The sequence below is a fragment of the Epinephelus moara genome, chromosome 13 (genome assembly GCF_006386435.1).
Source record: "Epinephelus moara isolate mb chromosome 13, YSFRI_EMoa_1.0, whole genome shotgun sequence".
In the NCBI taxonomy this organism is placed as follows: Eukaryota; Metazoa; Chordata; class Actinopteri; order Perciformes; family Serranidae; genus Epinephelus; species Epinephelus moara.
The window spans coordinates 24,254,796-24,282,717 of NC_065518.1; the positions used below are offsets into that span (position 1 = coordinate 24,254,796).

General features: G+C 40.3%; 2 protein-coding genes across 4 annotated transcripts; one reads left to right on the plus strand and one right to left on the minus strand.

The window, feature by feature from the left end:
• Window positions 1-338: 338 nt before the first annotated feature.
• foxl3 (forkhead box L3) lies at window positions 339-5,937 on the plus strand. The gene is made up of 3 exons (XM_050060195.1): window positions 339-562; window positions 1,654-1,822; window positions 2,015-5,937. Exons 1-3 carry the CDS (start codon window positions 456-458, stop codon window positions 2,486-2,488), a joined length of 750 nt encoding a protein of 249 aa, XP_049916152.1. The 5' UTR covers window positions 339-455; the 3' UTR covers window positions 2,489-5,937.
• A 4,142-nt stretch (window positions 5,938-10,079) lies between these two features.
• Window positions 10,080-27,779, minus strand: tom1l2 (target of myb1 like 2 membrane trafficking protein). Of its 3 annotated transcripts, none has more exons than XM_050060479.1 (15): window positions 27,658-27,779; window positions 27,148-27,232; window positions 26,314-26,392; window positions 25,841-25,990; window positions 24,530-24,664; window positions 23,594-23,740; window positions 22,854-22,970; window positions 22,535-22,668; window positions 22,341-22,392; window positions 20,176-20,344; window positions 18,106-18,232; window positions 17,775-17,850; window positions 16,750-16,809; window positions 13,919-13,955; window positions 10,080-13,789 (listed from the first exon to the last, which is right to left on the minus strand). In XM_050060479.1, the coding sequence occupies exons 1-15, from the start codon at window positions 27,707-27,709 to the stop codon at window positions 13,641-13,643; spliced, it is 1,569 nt and encodes a 522-aa protein (XP_049916436.1). In that variant the 5' UTR covers window positions 27,710-27,779; the 3' UTR covers window positions 10,080-13,640. The 3 variants fall into 3 exon arrangements, with proteins under 3 accessions (XP_049916436.1, XP_049916435.1, XP_049916437.1); XM_050060478.1 differs by having other exon boundaries at window positions 20,176-20,371; XM_050060480.1 differs by lacking the exon at window positions 16,750-16,809 and having other exon boundaries at window positions 20,176-20,371.
• Window positions 27,780-27,922: the final 143 nt, after the last annotated feature.

The window sequence follows — 27,922 nt, forward strand, 5'->3', positions numbered from 1 at the left end:
CACTGGCATCTGCATTTCAGTATTTCCTGTTTGCCGGACTTTACATCTTTACTCTTCACTGCAATGACAAAACATCCTTTACTCTTAAATTAAAAGATGAGATACAGTAGGCCATCTTTACTTTTGCCACTTGGCCTTTGGATATCCTAAAATCAACTTTTGTGAATCTGAAACCTGAAACAAGTCCATAACAAGGAGTTGAAATCCCACAGAGAGGTGGTCCCACGTCTCGAGACCTGCAGCCGCTCCTGGAGAGCAGCTGGGACGAGGAGGGGAGAAGGGGGGCTGCAGGCAGCAGTCATCAGCAGAGCTCAGAGTGAGTGTCAGCTGGCTGAGCAGAGCATGGTGACAGAGCAGAGCAGCAGGACAGGGTGTTGCTGCTGGGCTTTGGCCAGGAAAGTCAGAGGAGCCAAACAGTTTGGATCACATCACATCCGATCCGACAAAGTGTAAATATGTTTGACAACTCCAACTACCCTTTCAACTGTTTCAACTATGATGGAGACGGATACCCTTCATCCAGCACGGACGAGGAGAAGAAAATGTGCAGACCCGCATACAGGTAGGGACCTTTTTCTATACATATATATATTTTTTTCTTTTTAATTCAAGAGCTGTAACTTTATCTACAAGTATGTTATATCCAGTCAGATTCAGGTTTTTGATCTAAAAAAAATGATAAAGTTCTTTTGGCTAATATTTGGCCTTTAAAGTGTATTTTTTCCTCATTTTTTATTCCATTTAAAAGCGTAAAATTAACTTTGTTTTCACTTTGATTTTAGTTCTTTTTCATCGAGTTTTGTTCGGACAAAATAAAACTTTATTTTTTAATTTTTTTAATTAAGTGTTTTTTTTACTGCAGCCATGATCAGTTTTTTCCATGTACATAATATACACATTTTGTATGATAGCTTTTAAAACATTTATCATCATAAAGAATTAGCCTTGATTTAAGAGCAGTGCAGAGTGCATCATTTCCCTTCAGCGGTGCACTGCACATCATTTTGTATTCATTTCCAGTCTTTTTTTATTTTTAAAAAATCGTTTCAAGTAATATAAAATTAAAGCTGTTTTTATACCACAGCCTAGCTTCTTGTGACTACATGCATTTGTTTATTAAACTCTAAGTGACTTGAAAAATAATATTTAAAACTTTCCTTTCCATCTTCAGTAATTTGGTCTTCTTTACCAACTCAAAAAATACACCTAACATGTCTTCATCAGCTTGTTGACATTTTCGAATTTTCTGAATTCTTCTCACAAACATAATGTTAATCTGATAAAAAACAAAAATAAATAAAATCACATATTACTTCTCTTTGAGTTCTCAGAAACCGCGTCTGTAAAACGTTACAGTCCGTAACTCCATTTAGATTTCTGTCAGTTTGGAGGTCTGATGTAGCCTCATGTAACATAAAACTGTATATTTCTTTGTCTGTTTTTGTCGTTTTTGGCAAACAAACAAACAAACAAAAAAAATCTTTATTAATGATCCATGCATGGTCAGATAAAAGGAAAATAACTGGCAGATTTTGCATTTATTACTATTTTTACTCATAAAAGTCGACACAAAGAGAGCCTTTATAATGTGATAGCTTTTTATTACACTTGACACACTGTGTAGCCTGATGAAAGTGTGTGTCTGTGTGTCAGTTACATAGCTCTGATAGCCATGGCCATCCAGCAGAGCCCCGAGCAGCGGGTCACTCTGTCGGGCATCTACGAGTTCATCATGAAGAGATTTCCTTACTACCGCTCCAACCAGAGAGCCTGGCAGAACTCCATCAGACACAACCTGTCTCTCAACAGCTGCTTCATCAAGGTACACCACAACACACAGGGGACGCTGGGAAGTGATGTAAATTTAAGGAGATATTAAAGTGTTTTAGTATCTGTTAAAGGGAATATTTCTCTTTCTTCTTGTTTCTTTTCATCTTTTCACCTTTTCTATAGAAATGTTTTTCACCTATTTTTACTGGTTGTGTGATATTTTAATTTTTTATAATTCCTGTAGGTTCCTCGGACAGAGGGCAACGAGAAGGGAAAGGGTAACTACTGGACTTTTGCCACTGGCTGTGAATCCATGCTCGACCTCTTTGAAAATGGCAACTTTCGGCGTCGCCGGCGCAGGAGGAACATGAAAATTGGCTTCCGTGATTCAGGAGAACCCCCTTTCCACCCTCTGGAGAGCCACAGCAATCAGCACGTACCCGCAGCCCGGCGCCCTGAACCCGACTCCACCCTCTGCCCTTTGAACCCTGAGAGGCCGAGGCCGGGCCCCCAGCAGAACCACCTCATCCCGAACCCTACCCAGCAGGGGAAACCAGAGTCAGAGATCAAGTTTAGCATTGACTACATCCTATCCACCCCGGATCCACCCTTGCCTGGGTTCAGATCCCCCCACGGCCCTGTTCACATAGGGCCCACAGGGCCGCCCATACATGTTCTGGAGCCCCAACATCTGAACCTGCACTTCTGGACTCTGTAAGAGAGGAAACAGAGACTGAACTTCTTCTTTCATTATCATCTGTGTCCAAAACTGGGAAGTATTGTAAGGACATCCAAAGACTGAAAGGAAACTCCACAAAAGGAATTTTACTGACTTGAAAATGTAAATGAGGAGCAAAGAATAAAGGTACAGTATTGTGTGATGATGGATTCTACATGGAAAGAAGTCACTTAAAGAAAGCATCACGCCGACTGAGAGTTCATCCAAAAGATAAAATGTGAACAATACAGAGCAGTATTCATATTGTCATTATACTGTATGTGCAGTGTCCAGTGCTGACATAGACTAGTTTACAGTATTCTCTATATGTATATACACAGCACAGATATGATGTGTCTAAAATCAGAGAAGGTAAATCAAACTCCAATTCATGGATTTATTGGATTATCCTCAGATCACAAGTTAGACAAATTTCTTTGTTTAGAGAGAATCTTATGGTTTTTCTGTCATTCATTTATCCAGACATTGCTTGTTAAACTGAAACATGATTTATGTAATTTATCATATTTATTACCGATTAATGGTAGATTTGGGCATATTATTTCTCCTACCTTATTTCAGTGACTGTCAAGATAAATGTCTCTGACAGCATTACACAACTTTGGATTTTTTGAAATCCCCTCCAGGCATGTTTTAATACGTATAAAAAAAATACTTGTCATTCTCACATGTCTCAAACTCAGAGTTAAGGTGAGCACAGAGAAACTTTTTTCCTCCAGCACATGAACTCTATTCTGCACCATGAAGCTCAAACATCCCAGTAAAGTAGGAATAAGGAAACAGATTATATGAAGACACATTTTTTTTTGCCAATGTCATGAAAAAAGGTCCTCTAAGTGAGGAAAAAATTAAATAATTAGCATTTAATATAATTAATTAATATTAAGGATGTAATTAAGGATGGTGATATTTCAGTTTTTCTGGAAAGCAATGTGACCAGGAAAAAGCAAATGATCTGCCTTGTTTTAGACTGAAATTATTATTTTTTTTTCAGTGAAAAGATTTTCAAAATTTCAATTGAAAAAAAAAAAAAATCTTTTCAAATCACATACAGCATACAACATCCAACACTCACCAAAATATGAGGTTTTCACCTGACGCCTGCATGCCTCTAATCTTTTCTTTTCCTGCGAACATTTTCCGACAAAGTTGGCAAGCAGCTTTTTTACATTCTTTATTTCTCTATAGAAGACATTTTGACATGTCACAGTAGGAAAAGCACAGGTTAGGTAACAAAATTAGTAATGGCTGAATGGCTCACTGCCAGCATGTCCCAAATCCATAAAATACACAATTTCTATACAGTAATGTGAAGGGTTACAGCAGTTAAGATACTAAAGACAAATCCATGTTTTACACTTTCACACTAGAAGAAAACAGTACAATAGGTCAGTCAGACTGTGACTTTGCATTGTCAGAGTAACTGTGTCCCAAACCCATCCTAAAAACTAATACTATACAGATTGTATGTTGGAAAAGTGACAATATTTAGGTTAATTAAAACATGCAGTATCCATACAAACACATTTCTACTGCATTTGCACAGTGCGTGTATTGCATCATTTCCTGTTTTCTTCCTGATTTTTGGCATACTGCAAAAAAATCGGTGTACTATTAAAAATTATCATATGGTAAATAATGTATACATTAGCATGTAGCATGGAAATGCATGACCCAAGCGGCAGTATAAATGTTGGCATTGTGCATTTCTGCAAACCACAGATATATATGTTTCATATGTAGCGGATATGTTGAAACTTAACATTTCTTAATGTTTCAGTTCTAAGTTTTGAATGTGGTTAGGTTTAAGTGCAAACCTACTTGGTTAGGGTTAAAAAGAGATCATGTTTTAGCTTAAACTACCCGGTTTTGTCGCCACAAATACAACTAGAAACATCCAGAACTCTAGTAAGAAAAAGACCCACTTTTGTTGTTTGTCTTGAACAGTGGTTAAACTGTTGGCAACTGTGTCACACAGGTGTCACGCCGTCTACCATCCCTCCTCCATCTGAGGAGAAACTCAGCTCATATACATGTAATTTGAACTACGTAGAAATGTTGATGATACGTATGAATTGTTAAAATGTAATATATCCCTAATGTGCAGACATGTGCAATGCCAACATTTTTTGGGTTACCGTGCTTAAATGCAACAAGGGCAATGTCTTTTTTTAAGATATATTACTTTCATTCTACCACCACTCACAAGTACTTTTATTTTTTCCAGCTAAGTAACTCCTTCATTTCTTTGGTGGAAGAATAGTGTCCATTATCTTATTTAGTATGCATACTGTCTTGTTTCAGTATATGCTATTTCGTCACTTTTCCAATATGAAAATACAATTGCGTAGAATTAGTATGTAATGTGGATCTGGGAGGAGTTGGCACCATCATGGCTTACTGGGAGATTTGAAAGGACACAGCCATCTTAATGTTATCAGTAACACCTGTGCTTTTCCGGCTATGACACGTCTCCTGTAAACAAAGGCCTATTCTGACTGCGCTCATTTCAAACCCACCCTCTGCTAACATTTTGCTAATTTTTTCACTGACCTTTTGAAATCCTGATTGACTGACACTTAAATTCTAATCCAGCCACTCCTTATTATAACACACTGTATTCACACACTTAAAAGGAGGCCTAACGAAACAGAGGTCTGGCTAACATTTCCTTGCCTGTACAAGGGAGATCAATCATGGCGTGTTCCTGCGCCGTTGAAGGGACATTTTTCAATTTAACCTTTATATTATGTCTTGACTACATCGGAGGAGGGTTTCAACGCACTTAACATGAGTGGCATTTAATATAGCATAACACTTGCAAGGTGAGGCCGAGATGTGACCCTATTTAAATACAGAGGCCCCTGCCTATGAGCCTTAACAGCAACACCTCCCCCCAACAAACACACACACAAACCCCCCCCCTTTGACGCAATTATAATTAAACACACCTTATGCCTCCTTTGCAAATGCCCCTCATCGATCTGTGGGTTTTTAACATTCATATGTGAACTGCCCCCCAGCTAACGTCTGCAGCGGCACAAACGTTTATGGATCAGCAAGTTTCCATTAACAAAGTTGTTGATGTTGAATAGCGGGGGCCGGGGCTGCCATGATGCCGCGGATATATTTGGGTAAATTAACTTAGCATAAAGTGCTCCGAGGCTACGGGGGTCTTTTGAGGCAGCTAAAGAGAAAGCAAGGCACCAGTCAGGCCCGAAAAGTCAATGCACATATTATGTTGTCGGTGAATATTTGAAACTGTAGCTACTGGCACAGTGTCCCATTGAATGGCCTCTATTAAATAACTCTTCTAAATCCAAAGCATTTGGTTTCATTCCCAGTTAATGCTTCTAACATCTTGTTTATAATTACGTCCACAATGATATTTCTCATTTATAGGAGTGTGGGAATTTATTTTGTGTGAGACGTCGTTCTGCTGGCAGGTAAAATGAGCAGCTCAGGGCGAGAAACAGCAGAATTGCAGGTGGAGGAAATTGGGAAACCATTGATCTGCAACGTTAATATAAAGTAAATCATAAACACAAATAGGTCATTTAATCTTGAGTGCTTGTTTAGTGATCAGATTTCACCCAGGCTGTGGTGAGGATTACGGGGATGGAGATAAATATCATTCTGTTGTTTTCTTCCTCTGTGGTTGGAGGAGTACACCAGAGAGACAGTACGAGCCAGCAGCTAATGAAGATCAGTGAAATAGCCCGAGGCCTTTGACATACACACATCTGCAGGTGTGCAGCCAGTGTGCACTTTAAGGCTGGAATATGCAATTATTTTTAAATGGCTTCAAGTGTGTGTGTGAGTGTGTTAGTAATGAGAAATCAACACAGCATGTCAGTCAATGGCAGCAGGCAGACGTGTTTACATTTCAGCTGTTAGAGGGACGTCCCTGCCAGGAATACCAGAAGGGTTTTTTTTTCCAGAGAGAGAAAATGGAAAATAAGGAATTTAATAAAGGAAAGGGCTTGACATTTAAATGAAAATACAACTCAGAAATCTGCCAGATATCTGTTTAAATTTGTCAGGTCTCATTTGGTAAACACTTGAGTGGTGGTAAAGTTTCAAGGAAAGGTGTTAAATATTTCTTACACTGGGGGGGTCACGATTTGACCTTTGGACCCCCTGTTTGAGATCAGTAACACCTTGCAATACATATAATGTTATCTAATACAGCAGGCTCAAGTACTGACATATTGAACCGGTTAAGCCAATGAAAAAGTCTCATTATGTAAAAAGGTTTTAAGCTTAAAAATGGCAGCAGGGGAAGAGGTACTCAGACCTTTTTGCTTTAAAAGTAGCCTGCATTCAAAGTTTACTTCAGCAAAGGTACACAAGTATTAGCATCAAAACATGACTTAAATAAAACATAAGTAAAAGTACTCATTATCAGTGCCGTTGTAAGTACCGAATTTAGCCGTTTTATTATTAGCCGCTAGCTGTTAGCTTAATGCTAACTTAAAAGAAGGCTAATCCGAACCGAGCCGATCTCGTTAATGTTTGCCGCTTGTCAGGTTAATGTTTTAATACTTCATTCAGCATCCAGCTGAAGAGAAAACTTTCGATTTATTATTTTTATTTCTTTCCTCAAACTCTCTAACGTTACAACCATTTCCTGAAACTTCCAGCCACAACCATGGCTACAACCAATCAGGATTTGTGACTGCCATAAAGCCAATCATAATGCGTGATGTCATCAGTTTTAATAAGAGTACTTATTTGAAAACAGGCATATTTCCAAGGTGGCAATCACTCATAAGGGCCCATTCTCCACCCAACACATTGTTAGAGGGCCCACTCTCTCTATGGGCCCCCCACCTCACGGGCCCCAGTGCAACCACACTGCCTGCGCTGTTTATATTTACACCCCGGCCCATTATGCAGAATGGTCCATTTCAAAACCATGTATGATATATAATCATATTATAATTATTGATGCATTCGTGTGTTCATCAACAGTTGGTGAAGATAAGCTGTTAATATTATATATACTGCTGGGTAGCTTGTGAGTTTACCCCTGGAAATTAGTACATAATAATATTAATATTACTTCATAATTATAACAACAGCAATAATAAATGTATTTTGTATTATCAACATGAATCTGCAAATAACTAGTAAATAAAGTTAGCAAATAAATGTAAGTCAAAAGTACAATAATTTCCTCTGTAGTGGAGCAGAAGTGTAAAGTTACAGAAAATGGAAATACAAAAAAAATGTTCTTAAAGGAATTGTTCACCCACAAAATGACCATTTGTAAATCAGTTAGTCGTGCCTTGTTAACTTACATTTTTGAAGAAAAGTTCTTTTGTTTTTCTCGCATGCCTCGATGGAAAATGGCGTACATAATGGTTTATTGATTGATTGGGGACCACATTTAACAACAGCAAAACTATATCATGAAGTCAGTTTTCCATGTCTCACGCAACTCGTGCAGTATAATCCTCAACAAGTCTCTTTTATCCAGTCGTATGCTCAGTACTTCCCCAAGACATGCATTTTCACCAAAATCTTACTATTTACAATAAAACTGAAACTTTTCTCTGCTATCTTCAGAACCAGACCTCAATAAAAAAATTTAAGTGAAGTCTTTGGGAAGTTCTGAGCGTCCAACTGGATAAATGAGACTTGGATCATACTGACTGCATGATGTGAGAGTTTGCAAACGGACGTTATAATATAGCTTTGCTGTTGTAAAGCATGGTCCCCACTCAATCAATAAATCAATATGTTCACCATTTTTCATGGAGGCATGAGAGAAAAAAAAAACTTCACTAATTCAAGGTGATTACTGGATTAGCGGAAGTATTCCTTTCAGTACAGTACTCGAGTAACTGTATTTAGTTACTTTCCACCACTGAAAATGGTACAAGATATACAGTAGACAGTGCTAGAAAACAACAGACTGTGATAGCATCAAACTGGAAAAAACATGCCACTGAACTCCCTTACAATGTAAAACAAAATGCATTCTGGTTACAGGTGTGAAACATATCAGAATATTTTAAACCAGACGAAGAAGCTCCAAACAATTCAAACACTTTTAAATTATCTGTATGTTTATAAATTATATGAATTATAGAGGTTCCCAGGCACCAACCAAATGCCACTTTCTTTTTTTGAATGCCATCACACACTTCTCCATTTTCAACTAATTAAAACCATTAACAGTGCCCAAAATTATCTTGTATTATCATTTATTGCTTCAAATTGCAATTGAATTTCTAATTTTAATGATTTCTTATATCAAGTGACGAATGTCAGTTGTACAATAACGGATTATGCTTTGATCAAATTCGTTGGTGCTCATGGTTGAGTTGCTGTGTGACCAAGTTCTGTGTTGCAAAGCAGATCCATTGCACTTCGTCAGCATTACATGCAATGCAACTACAATGCACCACAGCTCTGGACAGCGTTCCACTCTCACTTGGTACAGTTGGCAGATGCAGTGGTTTTAGTAATAGAAGCAACTTTAAGATGCAACTGTTTATCCAGGTTCATTGATGGTTCCAGTTGTAGCACGATGATCATCATCCCAGATCCTTCTCCACTTAATTCGACCTCTGACATGTGGGTGATCATGCTCCGTGGCCCAACCACCAGGGTGTGCTAGCTGCTTGTGGAGAGGGGAATCATAGACAACAAGGTGGAGGTAGAGTCTTGGGAGTAGAGCCTGAGAAAACGTGGATCCTCTGGATTTCTGCTCTGTGGTGAACCGATTCTTGCGAGTCCAACTGCTCCACACGCTCAGGCCTCTGCAGCAAACGCATTAATATTAGGGTTTAAGCAATGCTTACCAAAATATGACCTCTGACATGTTTAATCAATCTTTTTTTTAGTGGGAGAACATGCAGAACTTGATTTTTAGAACTCGTTTTTGGATTTTTGTCCAGATCACTGTTTAACTATCAACACGTGTCTTGCAGCAGTTCTGGGAGCACGTTCTCACACACACACACAAGCTTACACTAACAAGCAGCACATGGTGCCTCAGCTACTGTACAAGTAGAACAAGATTTGTTCTCCAAATCACGTTTGAATATATTTTTATCCTAAAAAAACAGAACACACTTCTAAAATTTTTAAATATTTTTCCTTCCGTGATTACCTTAAATATATAAAAGCATCCATTTACCTCTTCAAGAGAAATCCACCAGCTCTTTAGTGCAACACGACTTTAAAGAGACGGTGAGGTCTCATTTAAAAACAGCACATGTTGAGTCAAACAGGACTCCTGTACGCTGGTGTATTCCAGTCTACTGTCCAACACACGCCCCTCTTTTTCTTTTTGACCGGGAAAACGCTCCAGCGACTGAGGCTGAATGTGAGGGGCCATGTTGTGGGATGAGGCGATTCCAGACGACCAATGGGGAAGCCCCTGGTGTGGGGCCCATGGGCCTCCGGAGAGGGTTTACTGCAGGTCAGCTCCAGCTATTACCATCTGAAGAGGGAGCCAGGCGGAGGGTGGTATGCCAAGGAGAGGGCTGGAGTGGAGTGGTGCTGGTGCTGGCAGAGAATAACTGTAGGAACTCTTGACAAAATAACGACAAGGATGTGGACACACTGCTAATGTTTTATTAGAGTTCATGCATAAGTCAAACAACACAAAGAGAAATGAGAGATGAGGCAACTCAGGAAAGTAGCAGTCACACAGCACAGCCTCCCTTATCAGCATCTCTTTTCATATTATCCAGCGATGCACAAAGAAACGGATTGTTCCTCTGCAAAACAGGTCTGAGATGACTCCGGCGAAGTCTCACTGTAGGTATGCTGAGATTCGGTTACAAATCACTGACAGAGCTCACACTGATATAAACCAGGTTGATCCTGGGCGGTATCAAACGGGATAGTAACAACATGTATTCTTTAAAACACACATTTGGAGGCTTCTTTTTTTTTTCAACTGAGATAAAACGTCTGCGTTACAGAACAGATGACACACACACACACACGCTGAACACTAAAACAAAGAAAGGAGGTTTCCCTTTCAAAAATGTGCAATGTTGATGCTTTGTCGAAAGTGTCCAAAGTAAGTTAATCATGTCTGTTTTGTCAGTCAGAGTGAAGCTAGTAAAAATATGTATCCTTCATGAGATAAATAGAACTGGTGTGATTCTCATACAGCTATGGACTGCCCTTATTAACTATGTCCATATTCTTTTTTGTTACCGTATGGACACATTGAACCAACAAGAATATCCACAGAACCAATAAACTAACAATGACACACAAGATACATTAGCCAGCAGCAATGTATAAAAAGGAAAATCTGAACTCCATTAACAAAAACACTCAAACCAATCCCTCATTCTGTCCCTTAACATTTTTTTGTACAATAAAATGATTTAAAATACTGATCTGAAGACAAAAAATAGTGCTGAATAAATTATCTCTACACCTCTGCTCAAATATTCCCCAAACAACTCTCATTAATTACATCTGGTTACGTGTTAATTTACAGTAAGAGGTCGAAAGGTAACGCGACTGTCAAAGTGCACGCTTGTTTTAAGCTTGTCGTGATTGTGTAACATGTTGCATTTATTATTGTCAGAAGAGGGAGGGAAAAAAAAAAACGTCTCATTTGTAGCACTCTGTCTGCAGCCGGCTCATTTCTGAAAACAAATGTCATGTTGGAAAAGGTCAGAGCCTTTTAAGATGTCAGCGTAAGGAAATAACGGAGAGAACGCACGACAAAATAATAATAATGTGCAAACAGCTTTTTGTAGTGTGATATTAGATTCTCATTACATCCCTGGATATTAAGCTGTGGATTCTGAGACGACTAAAGGACCGGATTATGTGAGGACAACCCAAATACTACAGCCAGAAGAGAGCGCAAGTTTGGTCCTCTAAACTCAGCTTTTAAAAACAGAAATCATACAGCACAATCTACTCAAAAAAAAAAAAAAAAAAAAGTTAAAACCAACAGTCAATGAGTAAAACCTCACCAGCATGTGTCTCATCAGCTACCAGTAAGACCAACTGTGACTGGGACTCTGCTCAAAATAACATTAACCACTCCCAGTGAGTACAAAGATGTTTACATGAATGAGAATAATTAGCTCTTCAGCAGATGGGATTTAACGACCTGCGAAAATTCTGACAGCAGCTTTAGGCAAATAAAATCTCAGCAATATAATCTCAATACCAACAACTGTGGTTACATTTGTCAAAGAGAAGTGTACGTGTGACTAATGCTGCGTTCACACGCAATCAGGCAGATGGACAACACCTTCTGGACGGCACAGGGACAACAAACAAAACAGTCTGTAAAACATATTCCAACTGTGAATGGAAGAAGATATAAAATTGTTTCATGTTTCCAGGGTTCCCTCACATTTTTTCACGACTTTTCAAAAGTTTTCCATAACTTTTACATAATATTTTAACCCATTTCCATAACTTTACTTAAGTAGTTTAAAATAAGTGAGCCTCTATAGCAGTTCAGCCACACATTATTAAACACGCACTTCCCAGGCATTTGCACATTAGCATTCTGCTAGCATTTATGCTAACTTTACTCGCAAGTTAAACTACTGGATGCATTCGCCAACAGACCACACCGGCACATACGGGTACTTAGCAAAACGTCAAGGCTGCGCCCCTTTTTGGGGGAAGTCAGTACATTTTAACGTGTGTTTAGATCATAATTTTGAAAACTTACACTGAATTAATTTCTTGTTAAATTAACATTTGTTTTACGGGCATGTCTGGACATGGTTTTGCAACCTTGCCTAAAGCACAGCATATGTGGTAACTCAATGAACTAATGTTGATTGCCATCATGTCCCTTCAATTGTTTCAACACTAGATTTTAAATTAGGAAGAAAAGGAACATATTTTGTGAAATGTGAGAAATGTTTTGGTATTTTTATGAACATATTCTAAATAATAGCCCAAAAAAAAAAACTTTTTTTAATTTCATAACCCATAGCCCGGTGTTTATTATCTTATATAATTATTCTAGTAATGTCCACTAATTGTCAAGATTGCCTGTGTTTTCTCCCCGTGTGAGGGAGCTACATAAAATTCAGCTTTAAGTTCCGTTGTGGAGGACGTCAAACAGTTAAAATATTTTGACTCTGCCATTGACTGTTACCCACAATTCTCTGCCCGTTCTCATCCACTAAACACAATATCCGGTGTGCTGTCTACTGTCTGCCTGATTCCATGTGAACGCAGCATAAGTGGACGATAAAAAGGACACATTTGTTGGTGTGGTGCGCAATTGTGCCAATTACAAAAACTACATTCCCATCTTCTTCTCTTTCTTCCTGTTACATTATAGTTTCTGTAGATTATCAGATGTATACCATTCCCTTTTCTTGTCAAAAAGCTGACCCCAGTGAGGTACATCCCTTTTCGTCAGAGCAGCTGGAAGATAAACCCTTTTCAAAAAAATCTACATTAAATCAACATCTCTTTCATACATCTGTAGCTTAAATATACACACGACTAATAAACTCGACATCTGTCATTTACAGATTTACAGTTCAACTCGCACTGACTTGCAAAGGGACTGATACAAACACCAAAACAGTATCGTCGTAGGTCTGCTCAGTACTGCCTGCAACGGGCGTTTCTGTAATCACAACCATAGTGTTTCTGTTGGGGCTCTTTAATTATAAAAACTTAACTGATCATGTTTGGTGTTAATGCATGCTTTTAGGGCTTTGGGTAAGAAATTGATTTCCTACTAATGACAAGCACAGCAGGACTCTCTTTTATAAAACTCTATTTTAGGATTAGCTGCAACATGAAGCTCTGCAGTCCATAACAGGCGGAGGGAGATTCTTCACACATTAAGAGGAAGGAAAAAGCAGGCTGCCTCATAGTCTCTGACACCAGGCATGATGTGGGTGAGATCCATCGTCTGGTGGCATATCAAAAATAGGCCGTTCGTTTGGTTTTCCCTTTCTTGTGAGAAATTAACGGAGAACATGAATAATTCCCTTTTTTATAAGGAGAGCATGTACAAATCTCTGTAGTGTGTCTGAATAGTGTTGAATCAGAGTGGAGGTGGGTGTGTTTTAGTGTCGGGTCAGTCTGTTCTCAGGTGATGCTGCTCGGCTGGTCGGGGTCTTGAGCTGGGGGTCAGAGGAAATAGGTGGAAGGTCTACACGGCGAACAAAGCGTCCTCCGGCCTGTCTGGCTTCTTGCGGCTGGGGGTTCCCGGCGCCGCTCCCGGCTCACCGCTCGGGGGCGACGGTAGGCTGGGGACCATCTCTGCAGCTTTGGCTCTCTCTTCGAGGAACTTGTCGAACTCTGGCAGCATCGGATCAGAGGGAGAAAACAAAAAGGAGAAGAATGTGATGAGATTCAAATGTAGCTGGTAACAAAAGAGGATATCTACTCAAGCAAAAATTAGAACAAAGGAGATTAATGATGTCCTACCCTCACTTGTCACGCCTTCTTCACCTTCATCTCCTTTCTGGTGAAAAAGAAAAAGAACAATGTCACACCTGGGAGTTGACTGTGCTAGACCTAATCCACTGCAAACCATGGGCGTGGGACGGTGGGTGCTGAGGGTGCTGCAGCAATAGGTGGAGCCACACAGACTGTAAATATTTAGCTATTTTACCATATCTAACGGGCTACTTGAACATTTGTTTAAATTTTGAACAGCAAACAATAAGGTTTCTGTCAGACAATATATGAAAAAACAACGTTGAAAATGTGCGATTTTAACTTATTCCTCCGATCTGATGTAGGTCAAAGTGCAGGGGCCAGGTCAGCAAAACTTGGCGAGAGATTTGCTGTAGTGGGAGCTAATGAATGATGCAGACAGGCTGAACAGACTGAGAAAGACCAGAAAATTGCCAGGACAGCTTTGGCTGCTTTTAAGGCATGGTACCATTGGAATGGAGTTCTGTTGAAGCTAATGATGGAGCAGATGATGAATGGATGTTTGATTTGCGCAGGGCACAGGAGTGGCTTCACCAAAGAGCAAACTAGATAGTTCAACACCACTCAAAATAAAATATAAGAAAATTTGGCACATGCAGTTTAGAGAGAAACTGTGTCTGAGATAAAAAAGCTCACATTCTTTGGACTAACAGCTAATAAGACTAAATAACTAATAAGAACCGGCATGTAACTACGTCTGAGCAGTTTTCCTGTAGCTCCCGTGTAAGCGCATTCACATACATAGTCATGCACCCACATTTGTACTGCGCAGCACCCGTCAGCAAAATTATGTTCCCACACACATGCTGCAAACCAGGTAAAGTTCTGATCCTATGCATGCGCCCCAAATCACCACAAATCATGTAGTGAAGTGTTTCTTTACACACTCACTCAACAGGTTTATAACATAACAAGGAGCCACTTACCTTTCATCCTCTCACCCAAAAGTGTCAAAATAATTGCAATACATTTTCCACTGATGCCCGTTTATAGAAAATACAATGAATACCAAAATTTCCACCATTTGTTTTCCACCTAAAACAGCTGGATATTATCACCCCATAATCCAAAACAATCTCATAAATGTGTGTAAAATGAGCATGACCTTTTGTAATACTTTATCATTCATTCTGCACCACAAAAACAAAATTATATGTTAAACCAATAGCCCTTTCACACTGCCTGCTTATGAATGGGATATCGTGCCGGTATGCCTCCTCCCCGTGCTGTACATAAGGTACAACTGCAGAATTGGGGGATGGAGTGGTCTCACATTTAAGCCACCACAGGAGGTAGTAACAGTGCCGAAATGGTGACTAAATTAAAAGGACAGCTGGTAGGATGGGACCATGGGCAGGATGGTGTGACATTTTAATGATGTGTTATGCATGCCACCCCCCATGGGAGATTTTAAAAGTAGCTGTTAGCAGTTAGCGGCTAACTCAGAGAAGAAGAACAGCAGCCGTAATTGTGTGCAAATTGGGAAAATGATGAGATTTGGGAGCTCCTTTCCCTCCAAACAGAGGACGAGATCAGTCACCATATAACAAGAATGTTAATGCCACTGAATTGTTTATAATGTGCTACCAAAGCATTTGCTTTATGTCACACAAGACACTGTGTTACATGCCTGTGACGTCTCTTTTGATTCCACGATGCCAGCATGCTGTCTATAATCACACACTGAAGCAGAATGATGCCGCTGTGTTTGGTTCTGTGTAAAAATGCAAAGGCAGCATAAAGAAGGGACTTGTAGCTGCCCTATAGCGCAACCTCTGTGTGAAAAGTGCTAACGTGGCCAGTGCCTTTCAGCTGCATTCTTTCAAATTGCCAGCAGGTGACGACTCCACTGGCTGCAAAAAGAAGTCTATGGGAAAATAGCCATACGTCTCACTTACTTTATTACCTCAGGAAACATTTTCCTAATGAATGTCTAGTCAAAATCACAGGTTTCAAGTCCTATTCAATATAGCATGATGTTCATTTTGTAAATTATGTTCCCACTTATGGTCCGACTGATTGACAAGTCGCTACCACAGCAACCTGTCAATCAAGATAGAGGCATAGCAATGCGTATCCTCCCCAGCTCCACCCTCTCATTTGGATATGGTCACTTATAGCTCCAAAAAAATCCAAGATGGCGATGGCTAAAATCTCAAACTTGGGGCTTCAAAACGTAAATCTGCAAACCCAACCATGATGTCAAAGTGGCTACGCCCACTTCTTTTATACAGTCTATGCTTTCTTCCCTTTTGTCCCATCAAAAGGTTCGATAAGGTTAAGCGAGTTGCACATTTTTGTTAAGATTAGGTTGAGGTTAGGCAACAAAAACTTTGATTTGATCAAAGTTACACAAATGCACAACTACAACTAAAATGTTACACAGTAGAAGAAACTTTGTCCCTTGTTGTCAGAGCTGAAACCGGATGAACACATTCACAATCAAGAATGTCCATTGAGATGTGTGTGTCAGACTATAACCACTTCATAGACACTTTCATAATGTGTCCATCAGTGGTGGGAAAGCAAGATGTCATGCTGTACCAATGACACCTATCTGCATTCAAAACCTCATGCTCATTTTACACAACTCTGTCATGTCAGTCTGTCCCCACAACACACCGTTAGTAACTTAAAGTGAAATAGGATATAAATGTGTGATTGGTAAGAAAGTGAGGAAAAGTAATGTAAGAGACATGTGTTACTTTGTGGCATTAAAAAGACCTTGAAAATGAGATAAGGGAGTAACACAGCGTGTAAAAAGGAAAGAGAGAGGGAGAGAGAACTGCAGGCAGAAATAAAAATCATGATGGGCTCACCACATCGGTACACAGCCACTCCTCTATGTCATCCATAACAGAGGACTGGCCTCCGACACCCTACGGGGCAGCATCAAGACCGACACAGGTGGCCAGGGGAGGCAGCAATGCCACAACAGAAAAAAAAAATCCCACCCCAAACACAACAGAAAATATGACTTAAATGAACTTCAGTGTTAACTTAAATTCAACTTAAGCACTTTGTGAGGAAAAAAAAAGAAGAAATGGAATGGAGATAAATGTTTGTGGATGGTGTGACACATCACACACAGTGATGATGACAAGGAGTCATGCTGAGGTGCAAGAGAATCCACTTTCACATAACAAAACCCTGAGCACAAGACACGACAAGCTGGTGAAGATGAAAAAAGCAGCATATCTGATGGCACAGCTGGTCGTTTTAGGCTGTGACCACGAGGTTTATCATTTAATTTTACCACTTTACACAAACAACAACCCACAGTGCACACCAAGCAGGTTTGGGTGGAGTTGTCAGACTCTAAAGCATTAGTCAGTCACTTGGACATAAAAGCATTAAACAATGCCGCACACACTACAACTGGAGATAAGACAAAATCTTTGTCAGTCTTGTTAGTAATGGATGACAGACAACAGCCGTGAATGGGTAGCACTTAAGAAATAATAAATAAATTATTAATTTTATTAATAAATTAAACCCACTGGAGACTTGTTAAGAGCCACGCAGTACAAACAAACAAAAAAAGAAACAACAGGAAGTGAAGCCTGTATAATCTAGATACTGCTGTTAAAACTGCAGGCTCGGTTAGACATACAAAAAGCCGAAAACTAAATTTTCAAGATGAGTTTAAACTTTTCTTTATTTGTGAACTAACTGAGCAATTAGTAGCATCCAGCAGCACAAGTTAAAGCATGAGGCTAACGTCTGCTACGGCTACAAGGCGCACATACAAACACACAGTCCAAATGTTTTTTGACTGGTGATGAGAACACTGAAAATTAAAGCCCACACTGCACATAAAAGCCTGTGTGTCACTGAGACTCACCGCTCCTGCAGTCGGCTGTTGGACATCCAGAGTGGGAGGATGGCCGTCGGAGGCATTGCTGCCTTCTGCTGTAGTGCTGAGACAAGAGGTGGAAATGGGCTTTTAGAATCTTGTTTTGCCTAATTGTTTGTAATTAAAAATATGACTTGAGCTGAAATGATTAATTGATCAACAGAAAATTAATTTGCAACAATTCTGACAATCAATTAAATGTTCTCAAAATCACAGAGGGATCTGCAACAACAAACTTAATTAACACTCAGCATCTAAAAACAGAATACATAAAAAAATGTAGAATTGAATCAACCATAAATTTCTTAGGCATTCTTACGTCTTGCGTGGTTCAGGCAGTGCTCCAGTCCTGGTCTGAGCAAACACATCAAAGTCGTCCTGGCCAGGAGCAGGTTTACAGGTAGGCAGAGAGCTCAAGGTGCTGCTCACACTGTCAGCGCCCATGTCTGGAGGTAAAAAAATACACTTGACTGTCTACAGCATAAAACAGAATTCCACAACAAAAACTACAAAGCCAATAGAATCATGACTGTCTTTAAAATATTTTCTGCAGAGGCTTCCTCTAGCAACGACTGCTGCTGCTAAATAAAGAATAAATGCAGAATCAGCTAATTTACTGTAAGTCTACAACAATTTGTAGTGATGCACGAGGCGGTGATGAAAGAAACATTTCAACTTTTTACAAAATTATATTGGTTCACTTTCTTGCCATAAAGCTTAGTGCCACTCTGATATCTGTGCACTAACTATGGAGCTAGAGCTGGAGTTCTTTAGCTTAACATAAAGACTGAAAGCAAAGGGAAAACAACTAGCTAGACTCTGTGCAAAGTTAAAAAAAAGTATGGCAACTAACACCTCTAAAGCTTAGCAATTACCAGGTTGCATTTTGTAATCTATTAATGTGATCTTACAGGGAGATAAGAGCGGGAACTATTTCTTGGCAAGGTGAAGCAGCAGCTTTCTGATATCTCTGCTGGTTGCCCAGGAACCTCACCATGACACCAGGACTAGGCACAGCTTTGCACTTTGGACACACCCAGACTAGCCTTTCCACCCTAATTCCAGGCTTTATGCTCAGCTCATCTAACAGACTCTCAACTTTGGCTCTGTTGTTAACACAAAAACATGAGTTTAATTGATCATCTTATGCCCAGTTCACACTACACAACTTTAGACCTGATATTCCACTTGCCAACAGCTTTTGGAGCTCCCCGGCAAAAGCCCCAGATCAGAGGCTAATAACCATTGGCTCAGCAGTAACAAATCAGAGCTTGAGCTCTGGGGAAGAGGGGAAGTAAAGGTGGAAGGTGGACTATTGCACACAATGTTTCTAAATGCTGCTTTGTCACTTTTTAACTTTTCTTTATCTTCTCGACTCTGGGTTTGGGGTTGACTCTAGGGCTGCCACGATTAGTCGACTAATCGATGACTAATCGACTATTAAAATAATCGGTGACTATTTTAGTAGTCGACTAATCGATTTGAGTCATTTTTCATAGAAAAGTACTATAAAAGTACCCCAAAATACTCTTACTGCGGCCTCTTACGTTCAGATATTGGCAGCTTTACACACTCTCCTGTGACAGTGAACTAAAACCCTTTGGCGTGAGTACGAAACAAGACATTAGATGACGTAATTTTGGGGTTTGGGCGAGACAGACCGACATTTTTCAACATTTTAACACATTTTTCGATGAAATGATTAGTCGACTAATCGAAGAAATAATCGACAGATTAGTCGACAATGAAAATAATCGTTAGTGGCAGCCCTAGTTGACTCACGCATCACGTGGATATACTCTTGGTGAAAGGTCCTGTACTGTGTGTGACCCCGTTCCCGGCCATGTAGTCATGTAGTGTGAAAACCACAATGACTTCAAGACCCCTGATTACGAGACAGTAAGTTGTGTAGTATCAACAGTACAGCGATCTGACAACTTTGAAATTCTTGTGGTGTGAACTTAGCTTAACTCTCTTCAAGAAAGAGAAATATGTGTAGTTCCTAAAATGTTCAACTGTTCCTTTAATTCAGTAATGTAAGTAAATGTCAACAATTCTACCTTTTAAACTGACTTATCTTTAGGTGTAATCTCTCTTTCAAAACTGTTCTAGCATGACGAAACCCAGTTTGGCTCTTTTAATACGTACCTGACTAGCCAGCAGGCTAATTTAGCAAAGAACCTCATGTTTGTGTGATTCAGTCAAATCAATGAAATATGTTCAGAAACAACCAACTCTACTGCATTTGTTAGAAAACATACAATATTAGTATTAGTATTTCAAGTATAATTTTTCGAAAACTGCAATTGCAGACATTTGCAGTACCAGTAGAAGAACAGTTATCTGTTTTGTAAGTGCTTGGCTAAAGTCTGAGGTAAGGTGTACATACCAAGGCCAGCCAAGCGGGATGCCAAGGTGGCCGGGGAGGAGGGCCTTCCTGCTGGGGCTGTGATGGTGGGAGGCAAGCTGGTTGGGGCTGCGTTCGGCATGTTGCTGACCACCGCTGGGGAGCCTGGGCCGAGGTCTATGAGGTTGTCCTCTGTGGCCTCACTCAGGACCTGTTGAAAAAGAGTTGATGAGAGACACTATAGTTCTTGTTTAATGTTGAAGCTGAGAGAGGGATTTAAGGTTTCTGGCTCATGAGCAGCAAAACAAATCCTTGTGTGGAAGGCTAAAACAAAGGCAGGGTTATACAGGAGTTCCTTGACTGTGTCTAGAAAAAAAAAATAACACAAAGAAATATGTGTGGTCCATAAATAAATAAATAAAATAACAATGAGGGCTTGGTGGATGATAAAAATAAGTACAATTTTGGAAAACATGTTGGTTAGCTTCAGGAGAGCATGAAAATGTCTGTAACTGAGGACAGCAGGAAATTAAGATTTTTTCTGAAAAAAGTGTTTCTTAAGGGGGTCCAGAGAATATTGTTTGACATTAGAAACATATTTAAGTTTTTAATTTGTTGTCAACAAATCTGTGACAGTGTTTTCAATAACTATAAAAGTGCTGTTATCTATAAATACAAAACAATCCCCTTAAGAAGGTAGAAATACAGGGAGGGAGAAGGGAAGATTCAATCTTTGGGCTCTGGAGGAGTTAATATATTAAGACCATTTTGTTTGAGATGATGCAAACACAACATGACAGTGATTTTAGGGACATTTTCATTTTAGTGCCGTCTTAAATCCTGTGTCACTGTCAGTCTACTTTCAGGTTCGTCTTATCATTGGCTGTCGGGGGCTGCATAGTGAAAACATGCCATATGGGGGTGACAGATACAGGTGGAGGCAGGGCCCATATTATTTAGCCATGTTTCAACAGTTGCTGTGGGGTGACACTGGCCACTTAGGAAGGTTGACAATATTTTCATACTTGCCTGTCTCAGCTAGCCACAGAAACAGAAGAACAGAAAAGAACAGAAAGGAAGAGACAGTGAATACCATTAACATGCCAGTGCAGGGACACAATGTAATGGCATGGTAACTATGGAAGATATAGCATGCCTGATGAACTGGAAACCCAATGGAGAGGCACGTATGTTCCGACAGAGTATCTTTGCCTCATGCTTTTTGTCAGATTCCTGGCAATGGTTTTGGTGCGCCTACATTTTGGTGTGGAACTAGAAAAAACAGGAATCAGTATTTGATGGAAACAACAGAAAGCTCACAAAAGGCATGAAGCAAGAGAGACATCTACTGTGAGCAGTTGCAGAAATGTGATAGACAGTACATGGATCTGTTAAGGGAGCGGCAGTAAACTGATGTGTTGCTTCATAAAATTTGGACATGTTAGCTCTTTTTTGGCAGACAGATTTGAAAAAGGGCAGAAATGTATTAGACAGATAAAAGTAAAAACAGACAAACAGTGGTGAAATAAAACAATGACATCTACTCGATGCTGCGTGCAACAATGCATTCAGGTCTTTTGGCTGATGAATCCCAAAGTACCCTTTTGGCATATACCACCGCTGCAACGCTGTGACTGGACTGTTGATTGTGTTCAATTCTGGCATGGGCACAAGTGAATCGCTAAATACAATCAGCTCATTCCCAGTGTTTCCCCAAATGCAATGACTTTGATTTGCATTGACTACTGTATTATCACAGTCAATGTTTCCCCCTACTGGACAGGACTAAAACTCAACAGGCCTGCTCCGACTGTACTGTATTGCAGAAAAACAATGGAAGACAGAATATTTCAAATGAATGACAAAAATGTAAATACAGATATTGCATTGCATTTAATAATGCAAGTAAATGTATTTGTGTCTTTGTTGGGTTTCCATTTAATTAGGCACGTACATCTGGTAAATCACTGATAGGTAAATGACAGATAACAGCACTTGGAAGACACTGTAAAGCCTGACTGATAATATAGCATGCAAGTCCACACTGCTGACACTGAAAAGCGCCCTTGCAAGAGTGTGAGAAAATATGAGCAGAAAATAAACACCATGACATGAAAGAGCTAGCTCAGGGGATTCAAACAGGTAAGCCAACTATCTTTAAGTGTGATGCAAACATTTGGTGATTAACCACCGAGCAGCTGACTCACCCCATTGTTGACACTCTGAGCTGAGGACCTCCCAGACCTAAACCTCTCATACCTGAGGCACAGAGAGGACGACATGAAAGAAGTGACAAAGAACTTGTTCAAAGTTTACCTAACCAAATCTGTGCAAACATACAATAATGTCAGGGTAAAGATGAGTTTGGATGTGCATACGTTTTTACTGTGTGTGTTCTAACCTTTCGTAGCGTAGGAAAATGTTATTGAGGTCATCGTTGACATGCAGCAGCTCCTCGGTCACTGACTCATTGGAAACACAGGAGATGAGCTCTACTATCCTCTGCTGCATGGCTCTACAAGTCCTGTTCAGCTCCTAAACTCACACATGCATAAGTATATCTTAACATTACATACACATGTTTCTTAATGCTTTATACATGTCTTTATAAACTAAAAAAATACTACTTCTTTCATTCGATCATTCACACACAATTTAGAAAGAATACACACACTGACAGGCAGAAAAACATACAAACACACACAAAACTGGTTCCTTGCCTGTAATAACTCATAGTCTGAGGCGTCCTCCTGTCCTGGGACCATCTCAGTCAACATCTCTGACATCACTTTAGTGTTTCCACGAACAATGTCCAACTCGCTGCGCAGCCGGCAAATCTGGGTGTCACAGAGTTAAATTAATCGACAATTAGTCTACTATCACCTGCTTGGCGCTCAGCATCAGGGGTTGGAATTGGGAGGTTAGATCACCACATGATTCCTGAGTGCGGCACTGCTGCTGCTCACCGCTCCCTCAGGGGATGGGTCAAATGCACACTCAGGTGTGTGACAATCAGTGGGACTTTAACTTAACTTTAACTTTATAACAAAATACATGCACGTAACCCCACATCTAGCAATTGAGAGTGCATGAAGACTGACATTAGTTAACAAATGAGCAGAAAATGTGAAATCATTAGCTTTATGTAATGCATAAACAGTTAGAAATCATTAGCTAAAAGTAATTAACAAATGCTTGAAATAATAGCTAAAAGTAATGGATAAACAGTTTTTAAAAAATCAGCTATACGTAAATGATAAACTGTTGAAGTCACAGACTGTATTAAAAAGATGGACGACATGACAACTCCCCAAAAATGAAGTCCAAACATCTCAATCGCACCCTGGTGGCTGGCTGCAGCACAGGTCAAAATCGTTTCAATACCGTTTCGATTTGCATGGCACCAAGGAAGAAACCTGAACATGTAGGAGTCCATCCTCTATGTACTGCTGATATGTACCTGTTCAGGTGTAGGATTGATGGATCCAGAGGCATGAATATTGGGGACCTGAGGGCTGGTGTAGGCTGGTGGGACAGCCTGTGGTGTGGGCTGAGTAGTGGTGCTGAACTTATGTAGGGTGGAGTCGCCCTCTGGAGCAGATGCCAACTAGAGGTAACAGAGAGATAAACACAGCACTATGTTACAAATTATCTGGGAAGATGATCACACTATGCTTGGTCTTTACACAGAAACGTCTGTAGACAGTCAGGGGTCATGTCCACTAAAGCGTTTTTTCCTGAGGCCGGCATATTTTGCTTTTAATCCTTTGCAATGGGACTGCTGCATATTTACACTGTGCTACAAACGTTAGCAGCATGACGAGGCACTGAGCATTATTCTGTTTGGAGCACAGTGCGTTTGGCTTTTTTTTCCTGACCGCCAAGAGTTCAAAAATATTCAATTTTGGGTTGCGCTCGTCACTGTCACTTTTTAGCCAGCCATCCGATCACAGTGCAGGAGGGGCGAGACGAATAGCCTACAGCAAAGACGAACACTCTCATCTTACATGTACATGTGCTGAGCAACAACAATAATGGAGGAGAAGTATGTTAATATACTATATATATATATACACACTTTAATACTTGTATATATTTCACCTCATGACCCTACATAAACTGGTGGGTCTGTCCTCTCCCTACGTGCTTCAGCTTTCCGTCATCCAGAGCAAGGGCCAGAGGAAGTACTCAACCTTGCCGGACATTTTTACTTGCGTGGATATTCCATATCATAGCAACCAGACGCAACCAAGCTGGAAAAGTGCTACGCCTCCAAAGCATTCTTAAGCGCTCCCAGCTTGGTGTTTCCTGAGGAGCGCCTGATGTTTTTTTTAGCTGGAAAAAACATGCTTTGGTGGACATTGGGCCTTTTGCTGCTTAGTATGATGCCTCCTACCCGCTGAGGTGTGTGTATAGGGGACAAGGTTTCCAGGTCTGACATGGGGAACTCGATGCCTTTCCTCTTTAGCTCCTCATAGATTTGGACCACGCCTGTGAGGTCTGGACTGCTCCTGAATGCATCAGCCCACGCCTGGAGAAGGCAGAGTAAGAAAAGAGTTAAAAGGAAACAGAGGGAGAGACTGAACAGAAAAAAACAATGGGTAAAGGGAGGGCTGACACAGCAAACAAAGCAAGGGATGTCAGAATAGTAAAAGAGGCTTATTCTCTGATTATTTCTGTTTGTCTGCTTTGAATGCATTCAGTCAGCAAACAACAAAGCTCTTGGCTTCTCTCTGTCATCAGTGGGCAGGTTAAAGCTAAACTGGGCCATTACAAGAGCTCAAACACATGACACATTTTTAAAAAACAAGTGCACAAGGGCTTTGAAGGTGTTCTTTATCCAAAAGTCTTCTACTCAATCACTTTAAACTGCCAGCCAGCTTGATCAAAAAAGCTAATTTTCGCAATAGCTCCCTTATTTTTGTCACAGTGAGTCTGTAAAAAAACATAAAGCAGATCGCAAAACCGATACTCTGACCAAGGCTGTTGAGGGTTTGGCTGTAATATATCAACTTTGAAATACTTTATGCTAAAAAGGTTGTAAGGACTATCAACTGTGCACACACGCCCTCTTTTATCAACTCCAAGGTACACACATTAACACCTGAGAGATGAGACAGGTGGCTAGAGAGCTGCGCAAATCAACCACAGTCTGCTGCCCGACTGGGTATTTTGCATCTTGCCTAAAGAAATGTCAACAATACTCTTGCTGTTGTGTAAAGGGAGCGCTGTTCGATAAATTTTCCCACACCGCTTTCCCAGCTGACCCTCCTAATGACGAGACAAACAAGAGACAATTAGATTCGGCCCTCTTCGTCACAGCTACTGTATGCATACACACACCACATGGTTTCCCTGGTGGAAATAAGAGAAGCCCACATGAGCCTCGCAGCGTTACCCGAGCTGTGACAGGTAACTAGAGCTGCTCCTGGCTGAAGCCCAGGAGACACTGTACTTTACCTGAGGCTCTGCCTGGGGATGACAGGACACCTTTTGGACTGCTACACACCTACGCACAGCTTACTAAACATCTACGCTGCAAACCCTGCTTCACCTCTTACTCACAAACTCAATCAGAAACACCAGTTTTCTCTCACACTGATGTACAGACTCTCTATATGTCATGGGAATAACCTATTAAGCTTAATGACATGAGAACACAAGGCAACAAACCTACATAAGGTGCAAACAAACAAAGTTAGCTTACCTGAATCAGGGCTAGAACTTTATCTTGAACAATTGTAGGCGGGTTGTTTTTAGGGGAGATGATTTTAACGAGCACGCCATCAACAAAGTCCCTGCTAGTGACCAAAGCATGAAAACGGTGGCCGCAGTTCTTCACACACGTCTCTAGAACCTGATGGATGCATAGGAGAATCTGCTGTCAGAATACGCTAATGTCTGGCATACTGTGAGTTAAATACTGTTACAGGCATGTGAATAGTTTTGCAACCAAGACATATCACAAATAAAACATTTTGGATTGCAAATTCTCAGTGAATGCAAACTCTATATAATATTACATTACGTGGGAGAAAACACACAGTATCAATTCATTACATCTGTGATTTATTTGTCTGATGTACACATTATGAGAACTAGACTACGTGAATAACGCTTTTAATACTGTAACGTGTAAATACAGTGTATCTGCCCTCCAATTGCCCTCTTATAACTCACCGTTAAAGCCAGCATCACTTCCCTATAGTTCCTGTTCCCATTCAGCCTCTTCTTCACTGCTCTAATAGCATCCTTTGGCCTGCACACACACATAAACACACAGACAAAAGCACACATTAAACACACCAGGATAGCATAGCATAGTATGCCCACAGCTTTTAAATGGATTGGAACATCAGTCAAAGCAGAACAAACACAATTACCAAGAACTTAATGACCGAGGGCTTTAAAGGGCATTTTGAATGGCATTGACAGGATGATGAACACAACTGCAAAAAGGCTGAATACCAGGCACTGGCACATGTCAATGATTCTTTGACTTTTCACAATCTCAACACAACACGGCTGTTCAACCCTGAGGTAGTAATAATTAACTTTTGAATTCTTTGACCACTACCTAACAGATCGAATCAGCCTCACAGCAGTGTGCGTACAACACCCCTTACATTCCCCAGAGAGCAGAAAATAGGTAGAGTCAGACTTCTTTTTATAGACTGCTGATATATAGCAAACCACACCAGACTAGACCCACCTAAGGCAGTTTACAACCCTCTAATCAAACAAGACCTGGACGCAGCACACCAGTTTACACATACAGTACAAGGTTAATGGAGGAATGAGATAAGCAATGAGGCCTTGCATAAAACACAGCCAGAGCTAGGCTTCCTCTCTTAGTATGACACAGATAAAAGGCTGACTCTAATAGTGTATGGTGCTGCAACAATACATTATGTGAACAGCACAGGAACAAGGAGAACATTATTAAGCCAGTGCATATAAGAGGTTTAATCAATAACAGATATGGATACTGATTGATTTCCACTGGCCACTCACCCATCCTCTGTTTCATTGATGATGTCACATATTTCCATGTTGAGGGTCCAGTCTTCACTTTGCAGGGAGCCATCAGTGGCTCTCTCTGGAAAGACACCAGCAGTTAGTAAATAAACTAACCTGTGAACACCTCTAAGCGACACACAGCAGTCAAATTATAAGACGATGACTGGTGGCTAGCTAACTGTTAGCTAGCTTCGTTGTTAGAGACCTCTTAGAATATATGTAAATGTATTTGTGGACGTTTTTAACACTACCCTATGAACTGACAGTGACTGAAAACACACATTTAGTTTGTTAGCGGTATTCATAACACAATGACAACAGATGTTAGCGTAACTACAAGTTAGCTAGGCGGCTAACGGTCCAGCTGTAGGAAACTCATTCAGGGACGTTAGCATGCTAAAGGTAGCAAGCCCGTAAAATGACTACCGCACAACGTATAAACATTTTCAAGACATAAACATCTATCTCCACGCGATGTCGCTTCCTAAACATCTGCTTACATACCAATGCAATGCCCCACTGGCGTACTGTAAGGATTTCCCAAAAGGAACTCCATCTTTGCTCGACAACAAACAAGTCAGTCCATGGGCTGATGATGATACATGAGGAAACGTCTGCGAAGTCCCGCCCACACAGTAACGTAATTGGGCCAGAAATCCTGACCTTTAACGTGATTGGACAGCTGGAACATCCATCATCAGAGTGGGGCGATTGTAAATAAAAAGTACCAAAGGTTGCATCAATAAACTCAATGGGTATTTTATGACTT